This window comes from Miniopterus schreibersii (assembly GCF_964146895.1).
Source record: "Miniopterus schreibersii genome assembly, chromosome: 18".
Classification (NCBI taxonomy): domain Eukaryota; kingdom Metazoa; phylum Chordata; class Mammalia; order Chiroptera; family Miniopteridae; genus Miniopterus; species Miniopterus schreibersii.
Window position 1 is genome coordinate 22,873,946 of NC_138121.1, and position 13,873 is coordinate 22,887,818.

The window sequence follows — 13,873 nt, forward strand, 5'->3', positions numbered from 1 at the left end:
CACAAATCCACTGTACTCTAAGCCAACTCCTGACTGATAATTGGGTCCCCAACTCCCAGGCTTCTGCTAATTTAGACTAGTGGGAGAGTCAGCTCTGTAGACCCTCAGAAAGCTGGGCTGGAATCTGAGTCCAGAAGAGTATCCAGCTCCAATTACTGACAGCTCCCTGAAATGGATGGGATCCTTCACACCTCTGTTTCCAGCTCTGAGGTCACAGAAAAACCCTCCCTCACAATATCCTGTAACAGGAGTGAGTCCAGCGCTTGTCTTTAATGTGCATGCAAATTACCTGGGATCGTGTCCACCTGCAGATGTTCATTCAGCAGGTGCAAGGTGCTGCCTGACATGCTGCATCCCTCTAACAAGCTCCCTGGTGGTGACGCTGCTGCGGCAGGTCTGCAGACCACACTTTAGCAGGTGGATTTCATTCTCTCCTCTCATTGCCTTTGAGGCCCAGGGTATCTCTTCATTCTCAAACTAATACCTAACATTTATTGAGTGACTCACATAGGTCAAACATTGTGCTCAGTATATCACATGCATCCATTTAATTCAACAACTTTTGAAACAGCTAGAAATCATTGTATCCATTTTAAACACAGGAAGCCGGTCCTGAGAGGGGCTGGGCAGCCAAACTCAGGCTTCAAGATTAGCAGTTGGCATAGCTGGGATTTGAGTGCAGGATATGGGCTCCTCAACACTGCAGTCAGAGTAAGGCAGACCCCAAAATGAAGATTATAGCAAAGAAACTGAGATAAGCGGTTGGAGGGAGGGTACAGGAAACTCCATCCAGTGGCGCTTACATCACTCGGATGTCCCCGAGCTGGTCATCCCTCTGGAAAATTGCAATACTGAGCTCCCGAAATAGTCCAAGACACATTTAAGCAAAGGTTTACATTGCAAGCTCCATTACTTTCCTCTTTTTTCATCTATGAACGCCAAATTCAAGCAATCTCGTCTATGTCAGGGGGGACCCCATGAATAATAGATATGTCATTTTTAACTGTCAACAACATACCTTGTAAATGGTGTATGCAGGCTTTTAAATAATCCAGCAAACCATTCTTCTGACATCATTTTTATACCAGGCTTTACAATGAAACTCGAACAGATCTGGAAAAAAAAAAAAAGCCACGTGGATTAAACTACAGAATCACACTTCCTCACCTGCTCTTGTCTGCATTTAATATCTAACTGGGTTCCTCTTCTCCCTCCTTCACCCTGATAACAACCGTCTGCTATGGAGACAAGACAATTAAAATATTTGAGCATTTTTCTGCAGTTAAATAGGCTTATCTTTCCCTGTGACAGTCAGTTTATGGAGTCAGGAAGGGACTGCTGTCGTTCATTCCTACCTGTAAGTGACATAAGACGATTAAGAAAAACAAACAGTTTCCTTGCAACAAGGCCCGGGCTGGTCATAGGTTTTGACTGCTATGGATTTCGACAAGGTGACTTGAATTTCCCATTCGCCTGTGATGAAAGGGCATTTATCCTAAGACAAAATCTTGTCACAGATGTGCGTGCCTCCACACAAAGTAAATCTTTAGGCCTGTTTGTTAGGTGAAACAAGAATGTCATATCGCTGAAAAAACAAATAAATCAATGGACGCCCCACGTCCATCAACTAGGGGCTCAGCAGACGGCAGGCAAACCGTGGTTGCTTAACCAACATTGAAATTTAATTAATAAGTAATTAACATGGAAATAGAGCATTCTTGTTTATTTTCTTTTGAAATGTTTTTATTTCAGAAATTTTCAAACAGATGCAAAAGTAAAAAGGATAATATAATGGCTCCATACACCCCCCAGCTTTAATCGTTTCTTGACTTGTGGCAATTTTGTTTAATTTATGCGCCACCCACTTCCTCCCCATTTTGGGGTTTTTGTGAAGTAAGTCTTGGACATAGTTATCATTCTAAACGTTAATCTCGATTATCTTCTAAATATTGTTCAAATATATCATCTCATCTCCATTGCTACTGCACTGTCTTTATTCAAACTCTTACATCTGCTACGGTAAGTTGAATGGTAGCCCCCAAGTGTGCCTACATCCTAACCCCCAGAACCTGTGAATGTGACCTTATTTGGAAAAAGGGTCTTCGCAGATGCGGTTAAGGGTGTCAAGATGAGATCATCTTGGATTTAGGATGGGCCATAATCCAATGCCAGGTGTCCTTACAAGAGAAAGGCAGAGGGAGAGCCCAGACGCACAGGGGACAAGGCCATGTGGAGCACAGGCAGAGACTGGCGGGATGCTGCCCCAAGCCAAAAAACGCCTGCTGCCTCCAGAAGCGTTCCTGTTCCAAGGTGAAGGATTCTTCCTAGAACCCCAGAGAGAACATGGCCCTGTGGACACCTTGACTTTGGACTTCTGGCCTCCAGAACTATGAGAGAACACAACACATTCCTGTTGGCTTAAGGCACCAAGTTTGTGGTAATCTGTTACAGCAGCCACGGGAAATAAATAAACCTGTCCTGGGCAGACACTATCTCGGCACCTTCTACCAACCAGAGTGCCCCCACTCCCGGCCGATTGTCCTGAGATGAATAACATAAACCCACCCATGAGGTCTCCACTTTGGAACTCTTCGTGGCTCCCCAGGGCAGTCAGGATGTCACTCAACCTTGCTCAGATGGTTTGGTCTGTGCCTACCTTTCCAGTCACATTTCCCACCTCTCCCCAAGCCTCACATTTGCAGCCTTTCTGCTCCAACTGGGTTAGCGAGTGTCCTACGCTAGCTCATGCTTTGCCTGCCTCTGTCCCTTTGCACATGAGGCAGTGATCTATATACACGCTCCTCCCCACTGAGGACAATATAAAGGTGTGACCCATACTTCCTCAGGGCTTGGTGCTTACTCTTCTCTCTCCTGAAACACCCTAACCCTGTGCATTGGAATCCTGCCTGCCCAACATCTGTTCCCTGAAACCTTTCATTTTTGCCTTTGTCTTCAGATCTTGTCTCCTCCAAGCTGCCATGGTGCTTTGCTTCTCTCTTACAGCACACACACTTCCCCTATTCTGTGAAAATTATTTGTGCTTTAATTTCTTTTACTGAAGAGAAGAACTCTGATCTATCCATGTCTGTATCCAATCCAGCATCTGACACTGAGCAGTTATTCCATAAACACTATGGAACATAAATAAATGAAACATAATGTGTTACCTATTTAAGACACTCATTGTTTTTTAAGACTTCTCCCATATCAGCAGGATAATTAACTTTAGGTCTAGCCAGTCAGTATAAGTGCTCAGGGCTCTTGAAGTGCCCTTTCTAAGTGAGCACAGCTGCCCCCAAAGTGCCACCCCAGCTCATTCCTGGTCGCAGAAAATACTGATAGCTAGCATGCATTGAGTGTTTATTGGGTTCCAGGCATTCTTCCAAGTATTTTACATGCATTCACTCACGTAACTCTTGCAACCACCTTAAAGTAGATGCAATTATTTATAATCTCTATTGTACAGAGGAGCAAACCGAGGTACAGAGAAGTTAAGTTTCCTCTAAATGGCATATAGCTAAGAAGCATTAAGACAAAATCTCAAAGCCAGATAGCCTGGCTCCAAAACCCACAATGTTACATTTGTTCTCCACAGAAAAAGGAGCTGCCACCCCTATTAGCTGCCACCATTGGGCTTCACCTAATCTCTTTGAGTCTCAGATTTTCTCACCTCTAAACTGGGACACCAGCAGTTCCCATCCCACAGGTCACTGTGAGGATAAATGGCCTCCTTGCAGTGCCTAGAACATAGTGGGCACTCAAAAACGGTAGCTATTTGTATCAACCACAAATCTTTCTGTCAAGAAACCAGTTTAAATCAGCAAAAGGGAAAAGAAGAATTCACTGATTTCTGTAATAGTAAGTCTAGGATAGAGGGGCCTTCAGAGACAGCTGAATTGGGGGCTCAAACTTCATTAGGACTGAACTCTTTCTCTCAGCTCTTCTACTCTTTGAGTTGGTTCACCCTCTAGCTAACCTTTTCCACATGGTGATTCCGAAAAATTCCAGGCTTCCATCCAGTTTGGTGACTGCAGGGAGAAAAGGCATCACTTTTCCAATAATTGTGGCAAAAGGCACAAAGCTGAGTCTCACTGGACTGTCTTGGGCCACCAGCCCTTCCCTGAAGCAATCACTGTGGTGGGGGGAACGGGCATGTGGGTTGGCTAATCCCTGGAGCCAGGAAGCCGGGGTGGGAGGGGTGTCCAAGCAAATGACAGTAGAGGTGGGGTAACTTGCTAAGGGATAAATGAGGCGTTGTTACCAGGAGAAGGGAGAATGGATTCTGGGCAGGCAGTTCACTGTGGATATTTTCAATGTTCTCGCGTTCTAAGCAGCTGGGGTTCCCTGGCCTGTTGCCCACCGACAATGGGTTCCTCCCGCCTGCGTCCACTGCCAGCCTGTCTCACAGGCTTCTCCAAGCCCTAAGAGTGCATGGGCCCCTCGCCTCCTCCCAGCCACTGCAAAGCTCAAATTAGTCACTCCGGGGGCCCCTTCCGAGGCATATCAGAGACCAGCTGTGCAAGGACCTGTCACCTTCTTGTCAGCGAAAGTTTTCTGTCCAAAGAACTTTCGTCATCGCTCCTTTCTCAAGTAGCTGGATGTCACTTGAAGAGACAGCTGAAGTCACTCACAATGGCTGGTCTCAAATCAGCGCTCACTGGCCTTGTCAGTGAAAGCCTCACCCCGCAGCGAAAACTGTCACTGATCATGTTTAGATATGTACGCGGAGGTATTAGATTAGAAGAGAGAATGCACGAGATAGGAGTTTAAAAGAGGCCAAGTTGCAAGGGAAATCTTAATAGCAAGAAGCGAAGGCTTATAGTGGAGGTAGTGGGGGGCATCTTTTTCCAAAACCCAATTTATACTTCCCATCAAAACCAGCAAGTGGGCACACACACACACACACACACACCGCAACAGCCTATATGTATACACAACCTACCTCACACAAAGGGCGTACACCCCACAAACCAACACACTTTATAAACATACCTGAACCTTGACAAGACATCAGTGGTAGCTGCTTTATCCAGATGATTATAAATGGCTAGTTTTCACCTTCATATCAAAACACTGCTAAATGTCAGAAAACAAATACTCAAAAAACCTCTATTATCTTTTATTTTTTTAAAAAGGAGACAGAATCCACATGTTCACCCAATTCCATTTGTTGCCTTTTCTGCATATGCTCTTTTTTTTAAGGGCAGGTTTTCTCAACCTCAGCATGGCCAATGTTCTAGTCTGGATAATTCTTTGTTGGGGTAGGAGTGGGAATATCTTGTGCTTTGTGGGATATTTAACAGCATTCTTGGTGTCAACCCGCTAGATGCCAGGAGCACTCCCCCAGTCATTTCCAAATGTCCCCTTGGGGCACCATCACCCCTGGTTGAGAACCACTAATTTAAGGGCTCTAATAAATGCTACCCTCAGTGTTACTATGGTAGAATAATTGGCTAATTATTAATTAATATGCATTGGCTGGGGATAAATATTGTGCTTCAGTTTGGGGTAGCTTTATTTTAGACTCCTACTGCTGCTAACCAATATATTTGTGATTAAAACATTGTACTTATAGTTTTAGGTGGCTGACAGTCATTTCTGCAACTGTTCTGCCTACATCTTGGGTGAGAGCAGCATGGGGAGAAGGGAACTTAGGCTCTCAAAGCAAACAGATCAGGTTTGAATTCAAATGTGCTACTAAGTTGCTGCACAATTTAAGGCTACTTTCTTATTTTTTCTATGTTATTTTTCCCACAGTGAAGTTGTATTTTATAAAAGGTAATTATATTCAAGAAGGTACTGACACATAATGGATGCTCAATAAATATTGGTTTACCCTAAGAATGTACTTTGCTCTAAAACGTCTTGCCCTATGTTGAAACACAAGTCCAGGCTTTCTCTGTGACGGTGATTAACCAAGTTAAGTGCAATGATACTATTGCTCTGCTTGTACAGCTTTTTGTTTTTCATGGAGTTTTAAATTGCCTTTCTGTTCTCTAACTATTTGTCTTTATCAAATGCCTAAGTATTTCTAGTGTCTTAAGAAAGGATCAGAGACTTGCTCCCCAAAATACCTCTTTTCTGGAGCTTCCATCCAACCTAAATAAATGGTATTGTAGAAACAAACACAGCCCATCTACATCCCAGGGCTTCCCTTCATTACTCTTCTAAGCTGGATGCACTATTTCCTGGATCCCTTGGATTCCCCCCTACTTTGCTGGTGTGTATCCTGTGTGAGAGACCAAAATTTTAATTCACATACAAATGTGAAAATTGTGAAGATAAATCAAGTTATGAAATATAAGTACAAAGTTCTGAAACTGCATTTTTAACAAACAGATCCAAGAGTCACACATCCACGGAGTTTTGAATAGAAAATCATCACTATAGGGGGCCACACGTTTATTATAAGAGCACTGCTGTGACCCAAACTACATGTATCCTCTCCTTGGGCTATTCTTTCCACACCTATGTTGCATGCTTTAGAAACCTCACAAAGGGAGAGAGATCTGGTCTGAGAAACAATCAGAAGTTCTAAAGCCAAGTGAGATAAAGATGAAGGTGTTAAATCAGGACTTTTTCTGTGATGGGGAATTAATGAGGTTACTTTCCTAATTTTCCACCACAGTTCACTGTACTCCTAACCTGGGGGACATATACCTCCAGGCTTTGGTCAAATTACAGAGATGAGATAAATCCTAGAAAAGAGATAAATTTTCTTTAAAAGATTGTGGTTTCTTTCTTAAAAAAAAAATTCACTTGCATGCCACACCATAAAATATCACTCTCTGATGGAAACATTTTTTCCTGATTTCGAAATCATATTGGAGGTCAAGAAAGATGCAGAGCATATATCACATAACCTTTTGCGTAACTCTTGGCAGGAGTCATCACCCGGATTGAAAAGTACAGAGCTAGTAAGTCAAGGAAAAAGCCAAAGAATTAGCAGTCTGCACACAGAGTCCAGCTGGTATCAGAGCACAGAAATCTGTAAAGGAGCTGGTCATTCTCCAGCTACACTCGCTCCCTTGGGATATCGTGCACGCCAATGTCTTTAAATACCATCTATATCCTGGCTACTCCCAATTTTATATTTCTAGCACAGACCTCTCTCCTATAATCTGCCCTACTCTACCTACTTAATCTCTCTCCCCTAGAATCCTAATTAGACATCTCACACACAACATGTCCAAAAGCAATCCCCAGTCTTCAACCCCAAAGCCCGCTCCTCCCATAACCTTCCCCACCTCAGCTGATGGCAGCCCACCCTACCAACTGCTCATGCCAGAAACCTTGGAGTTATCCTGTTTTCCTCCAACACCTGGAATCCAGTCTAGCGGTCAATCCAGTCGGCTGTACCTTCAAAATATGTCTAAAATCTGATAACCTCTCTCTACCTCCACTGCTGCTCCCTGGACCAAGCTGCCATCCTCTCTGACCGGTACCACACAGTTACGTAGCTCCCACCTTTGCCCCTCCACAAGAAGCTTCTCATCACAGCCACCTGAGCGGCCCTTTCAAACCTGAGTTAGATCAAGTCGCTCCTCTGATCGGGCCCCACTCCTCCATCCACGCAGAGTAAATGCCACACTCCTTGGAATGACCTTACATAGCCTGGACTCTTTCTTACCTCTCTATTTTTCCCCATCACGGTTCCACTCTAGCCAATGCTGTCCTTTGAACACACCAGGTACACCCTCACCTCAGGGCTCCTTGAGGGCTGTTTTCTTTGCCTGGAACGCTCTTCCTCAAGATCTTGCACATCTGTCCCCCTCACCTGCTTTAAAGTCTTTGCTCAAATCTCACCTTTCTATTAAAGGCTAAGCCGACCAGGCCACTTAAAATGACAACCACCCTCCAGTCTCTGATCTCCTGTACTCTGCTCTACCTTTTCATTTTCCACAGCACATGTGACTAGTATATGTATTTTTGTTTACTGATTACTGTATGTCTCCCCCTAGAGTGCAAGCTGAGGGCAGTAGCCTTTGTTTATGGACGTATCCCAAACACCTGGGACAGTGGCTGAAACACAGTAGACGCTCAAGTAAGTGCATTGAATAATTCCACTTGTGAGACTCTCTCTAGAAGTGTTCCCACATATTAAGTATGAGATGGGTTTATGGAGGATTTGGGATTGGCCAAGTAGATGCATTGGAAGGTCAAGGCAATGAGCCAGATGGCAATAGCGCTGAAGTGACTACACGTGAGGTCACGGTTGAGCAATTACATCATCAACATTTGAAGTTTGCAGTTTGCAAAGGAAACTGGTAGCCCAGGAGAAGAAGATTGAGATGGGGAAATTCAGCTCATTAGGCTGACAAAAAGCACTCTCGGAGGGAAGTAAAGAACGGGATGGGGTAGAGATGGGGGTTATGGCCAGAAAGGGCCATTTACAGCTAATTAAAAAACACTAACAAGTGAAAATAGTAGAACTAGTCAATAAAAGTGATTAATACATAGATCAAGGAAGTTCTAAAAGTAGTTTGAGTTCCCAGTAAAAGGACATATATTTAGAATTGAGTATTTTCAGAATATGAAACGCAAAGAGAGAATATCATGTGGAAAAACATTGACCTTGAATGTTGATCAAAACATGCTGAATAAAACAAAAGTAAAACACTATTTTTACATATCGTCATAGAAAAGATTTTAAAAAGCGCAATAAACAACGGTTCGGGGGTGTAATAAGGCAAGCAGCCTCATCCTCAAGGTAGAATGTAAACTGGACAATTCGTTCAAAAAGAAATTTGTAATATAAATCAAGACCATTAAAGCCGTCACATGCTTTGGCCAGGGATTCTACTTTTAAGAATCTGTGCCAAGAACAAATCAGAAATATGGACAAAGATTTATGTATAAACATTCAGTATAATGAAAAACTTAAAATATATATGTATTTATTTATTTATGATTATATAAATTATGGCATTTCTGTACAGCAGAATGTTATGCAGCCATCAGTAATTACATTTATGTAAAATGTTAATGACATGGGAAATGCTCATGATCTAAGGCCAAATGAACTGAAGTAGGGACAATGCCATCTATGACATATGGTATCAACTAATATTATAAGAATTCATTTCAAATCAATTGGAGAGTGGATTTTTTTTTCCATTTAATCTCTCTTTGATTAGGGTTATCAAAAACAGCTTATTAGGTTTTTTTTAAGAAAAGCAAAAACATAGCCATCTTTTTTTCATGCAGAGAGAAATGAACCATAATGCTAAAATTATATCATTTTCAAATGGTTATGCGCATAGACCCTGAAGATGATTTTCTCACCCTAATGGTTCGCTATACACAGCTCTGCACGTGGGGAATCCACACACTGTCCACACCCAGGAGGGGGGGTAAGGTGAAGCCACTGAGCAGCCACCCTGTGTCTCCACCACCTTGGATTGGGCTGGAGCTGGAATATATGCTGTGGGCTAAACTCAAGGCCTGTTTAACATTCTCTTGGGCTCCATATGAACCCGAGTGGCCACACATAAGAGCTTTCGGATAGAGCTTACCGCTCCTCCGTTGTCCTGTGAAGAACATCTCGGGGTTAATTACAAGATGGTTCTAGAAACAGATACTTAATAAGTATTCCCTTTTCTCTCTTCCACTGTCTTACTATACCCCTCAATGTTTCAGGAATCTCAAAAGTGAATATAATTCAGGTGATATATTTGCACCTAAAGAAGGGGAGGAAGAACAGGAGAGGCAGCCGATGTGTCACAAGCAAGCACTGCACTACCAAGCATTTCCCACATCCTCTCACTTACACAACTATCCCATGAGAAGATGCTATTAGGCTCTATGTACTGATGAGAAACCAAGATGTCAGAAAAGAGAAGCGATTTGCCCAGGCCCCTAGTCCTAGGTGACTAGGTGACACACCCAGGTCGGCCCTGGCTCCAAACTCCACACTCCCTCAGCCAGCCTTGAATGTGCCTGGGGCCTAGAGCCTGGTCTGCTTTATTGCATTCCATGTGACCTCCTGTCACAGAAATTAGCCAGAAAAATACAAATCCCCAGAATATTTGTACCCTGAAGCCTTACTCATTGGGTTTGGACCTGAATGAAAAATATGTGCAGGAATAATACAGGGACACATAGGGAAGGGATGGGGTGGGAATGGACTTGGAGACTGAGGCTGGGATTCTAACATAGCATCTGCCAGCAATGTTCTGTCAGACCCTGATCAAGTACCTGCCCCTCAGAAAGGGCCTCAGTATCCCTTTCCGTCGCACGGGAGGATGGTTGAGTCAGGGCTGTGCCAGCAAGCCCCTGGGGGCAAACGTTTTATCACAGGCTCTGTCTTCTAACACACTGAGCTGAAATCTTTGGAGCCTGCATTTTCCAGACGACTGGCTCAATTCACAACTCTGTTTGCCCGTCTCCACAGCCAAAACAACAGCAGCGGATTTCTTAAGAAAGTTGAATGGAAACCAGGCTAAATACGGTCGCCAGTAAAGAGAGCCACTCCGTCCAAAGGCAGATTCGCAAACGGAAAATCACATTCCGTGAGTTCCTGGAGGGGGAGGAGAGGGGAGGAAGCTGCCGCTTCCAACAAGGACTTCATTCCAGAAATCCCACATAATGGCCTCACAAGCGCCCTGGTGTGATAAAGAGATGACTATTTTGGTGGAGAGAATCCAGTCCTCGGGGAGAGGTGGGTGGAGGGCGAGGCGAGTGTTCTTTCCAAGAGAAGTTGAGCTGAACTCTTTAAGCTGGAATACGGACTCTTCCGTTTGCAGTGTAATGACTTTAACCCGGTGAAGACCTGGCCTCTGCCAAAAACCTGTCGGTATTACGTGTGGTTTCAATTGGAAAATGGCAGGAGAACAGGGGAGCAGATCTTTATTAGAGCCTGGAGTTCACACCAGTGTGCGAGTCCGTAGGTGCCCATCTGCCAACACAAGGGAGCATTACCCTGCCTCGGAAACTCGGAAGTCAGAACCGGAGGACACCAAGGCAATTTCTTTTCTTAAGTAAATTTCCATATTTAAAAAGAAAAACAAAACAAAAGCCTGCTTTTTCATTTTCAATTGTTTAAAAAGTATAAGGAGTTCCTCTACATTTGTATGTCTCCCTTTTCCAAGTTCCCCATCTCGACCCACATGCGTGGACCGGCAGGGTCGAGTGTGACTTCTGCGCCGTGTCCTTCCAGCGTGGCATACAGTCACATCACGCTGCCACGTTTTCCCGTGTCTGTTCCCTCCTAATACCTAAGCCCCTCCAACCTTCCTCACTCCATTCCTCTCTCTGCTAAACACCAGACAAAATCCAACATAACGCTTTGAAGTCAGAGCTGGTTCTAACCTCAGCCCACGATTTACAGCTCTGGGCTCCATGGTTTCACATCTGTGCAACTTTGCAACGGGTCAGAGCGAGGCCTTCATCACAGGCTCCTTCTGTTGACTGAGTGAGGACGTGCAAGGGAAGAGCCTAACACGGGGCTGCCGGGGTCCGCTCTCCTCCCTCCTCCAGGCACAGAGCTACACACTGTCCTTCCCTGCGGGAATTGCGCTCCTGCAGAAAGGTGATGGTCAGGGCTCCACATGTCGTGCTCTAGGGCAGGGCTCGCAGAGGAAGGGTGAGAGCTCATCGTGGGGGAGGCATCCACCCCAATCCAGGTGGCGTTAGGTCAGATTCTGGGAAGAGGTGACACCGAAACCTAGAACTTGGTCTTGAATGACAACTGGAAATCTATCGGGAGAAGGGGCCGCAGCCTCAGGTGGAGGAAAGGAGACACTTGGACAAAGCGGAAGAGAACAGGATAAACCTGGGGGCGCTGATGGTGTGGGAGGAGGGGGCAGTTTAGGATGTGGTCTGGGATAAAGGTCCCTGCTATCTGGCACATGGCAGGTGCTCAAAAATATGGAACCTATTAGAAAATTGATCTCAAAAGGCATCATTTGGTTTGCTTAAAACCTTCTATATTCATTACTCTGACCAAAATAACAATCATAGTAATACATGAAGAGAAAATAAGAGAAGGGTATTCAGAAAAGGGAGATAGTTGGAGAAAAATAATTACATGTATGTGTGCATAAATTTATTGTTTTCATGCCAAAGAGATAACTATAATTATTCATTGTCCATGTGTCAGGGGAGATGCGGCCCTGTGCTCACACATCACACAGCCCTCCTGGAGCCCCTGGCTACAAGGGGCACTTGCCTGGCTCAATTCCCTTACAGGGTCATGAGCTTACTATCACAAACCCTGCAGGAAAGTCAGGCAACATAAGAAGGAAGGATTTTGTCTCTGTTGTTGCATAACTAGCATACAGTAACTGCAGAAAGATTCAAAAATATACTCACACAATGAGAGAGCTAACACAAAACTCTGCCTCCCAGAAGACCATTGTTTCTATGCTTGGTGTACAGACTGCAGACTTTCCCTTGCACCCAGGCACACACCTATGCATCCCACACTTGTATGCACATGTGTGCACATGCACACAGGCATGTGTACTGAAGTCCCTACAGATTTGTCCTCAGAAATGTAGCATCATCAGAGGACCACTGGGGTAGAGATCGAGCACCATTGCCCATCAACAGCCACAAAATGTCTAGAACAGAGGCCAGCAAGCTTTTGCTATAAAAGGTCAGACAGAAAATGGTTCAGGCTTTGTGGGCCAGAAGACATTCGTTGCAGCCACTGGACTCTACTGTTGTAGCGAGAAGAGCAGACATAGACAATATGTAAAACAAATGGGTGTGGTTCTGCTCCAATAAAGCTTTATTTAAAAATCAGGAGGTGGGCCAGATTTGACCTGAGAGCTATAAATTGCCCGCCCCTGGTTTAGAACATACCATAAGCTGAAAAGACTTGGGAGGGAGAGAGATTAAAGGACACCCCCCACTGAAAGGCAAACTTCATTTCCAGTAGTCTGCACTATTCTATTTCAACAAATGTTTGAGCTTTCATGTGCATCCTTTGATAAATTAATGACTAGAGAGAATTAGATTGAGTGAAATGCCCCTTCTCCCCAAACAAGCATTTTGAGACAACCACTTTCACTCCCATTTTCTAGCTCAGAGAGAGCCAAAGCAGAAATAACTCAGACACATCAAAGAACAGGAGTAAGGTGGGATAGGGCGGTGCTCCCCTCATGTATAACGCCCTGGACCACACACAATCAGCTTATGATTTATTAAAGGCTACAAGATAAATACCAATAAAGTCTTCAAATAGAGAGGCCCTTGACGTGCACAGGGGGGGAGACTCGGAATGATGAATAGGGAAGGAGACAGGCTGCAAAAAAGCTTCTCCACCTGTGGGGAGGCTCCTGGCAAAAGCATTTCCAGTCTGCAAACAGCCTTTCAAACTACGGTCATAAAATACACTTCTAATAACAAAAGCCACTTCACACCACTTTTCCCCATAGGTTTTGAGACATAATTCACAAGTCCTTCTATGGTCCAGACCTGAGCTCGTACAGTCTGTTCTCAACAAGCATCTTCAAGACAGAGAGACTCTGCTGCCCCCCCTGAATCTCAATGGCCAAACAACTGTGGACACCCAGCCACGGGGCTGGAAGGTTTTGCCAACATGAAGACACACATCCCGTCCCCTCGGGTCGCCCTCTCTCCCTGGCTGAGCAGGGCCTTTCAGGGATCAGCGCCCACACTTAACTCAATGTTCTGCTCAGCTGCTCTCTCCAACTTTGCCCTTCTTGCAGCTTCTGTAGGGATCCCAGATGTCTTCTGGGAATTTTAGCCAAAGTGGGGAGGTTACACTCCAATTAAATTGTCCTCTCCTGCTTTCCCCTCCACATCCGCCTGTCCTTTACCCCACCTCACACCAGTGTGCACACCCTCAACCACACTTGTTTGCTAGGCAGGTACCTAGGGAAACACACCCTTGTGTGCCTGGTTC

At 44.6% G+C, this 13,873-nt stretch overlaps 1 protein-coding gene across 1 annotated transcript in view; it reads right to left on the reverse strand.

Annotated features, from left to right (window-relative positions):
• Window positions 1-13,873, reverse strand: part of LOC308547363 (uncharacterized protein) — a 645,955-nt gene that overhangs the window by 581,773 nt on the left and 50,309 nt on the right. The window contains exon 4 of the mRNA XM_081117608.1: window positions 1,019-1,113. Within this exon, the coding sequence (XP_080973734.1) occupies window positions 1,019-1,077 (59 nt within the window). The 5' untranslated portion in view covers window positions 1,078-1,113. The remainder of the gene's footprint in view (window positions 1-1,018; window positions 1,114-13,873) is intronic.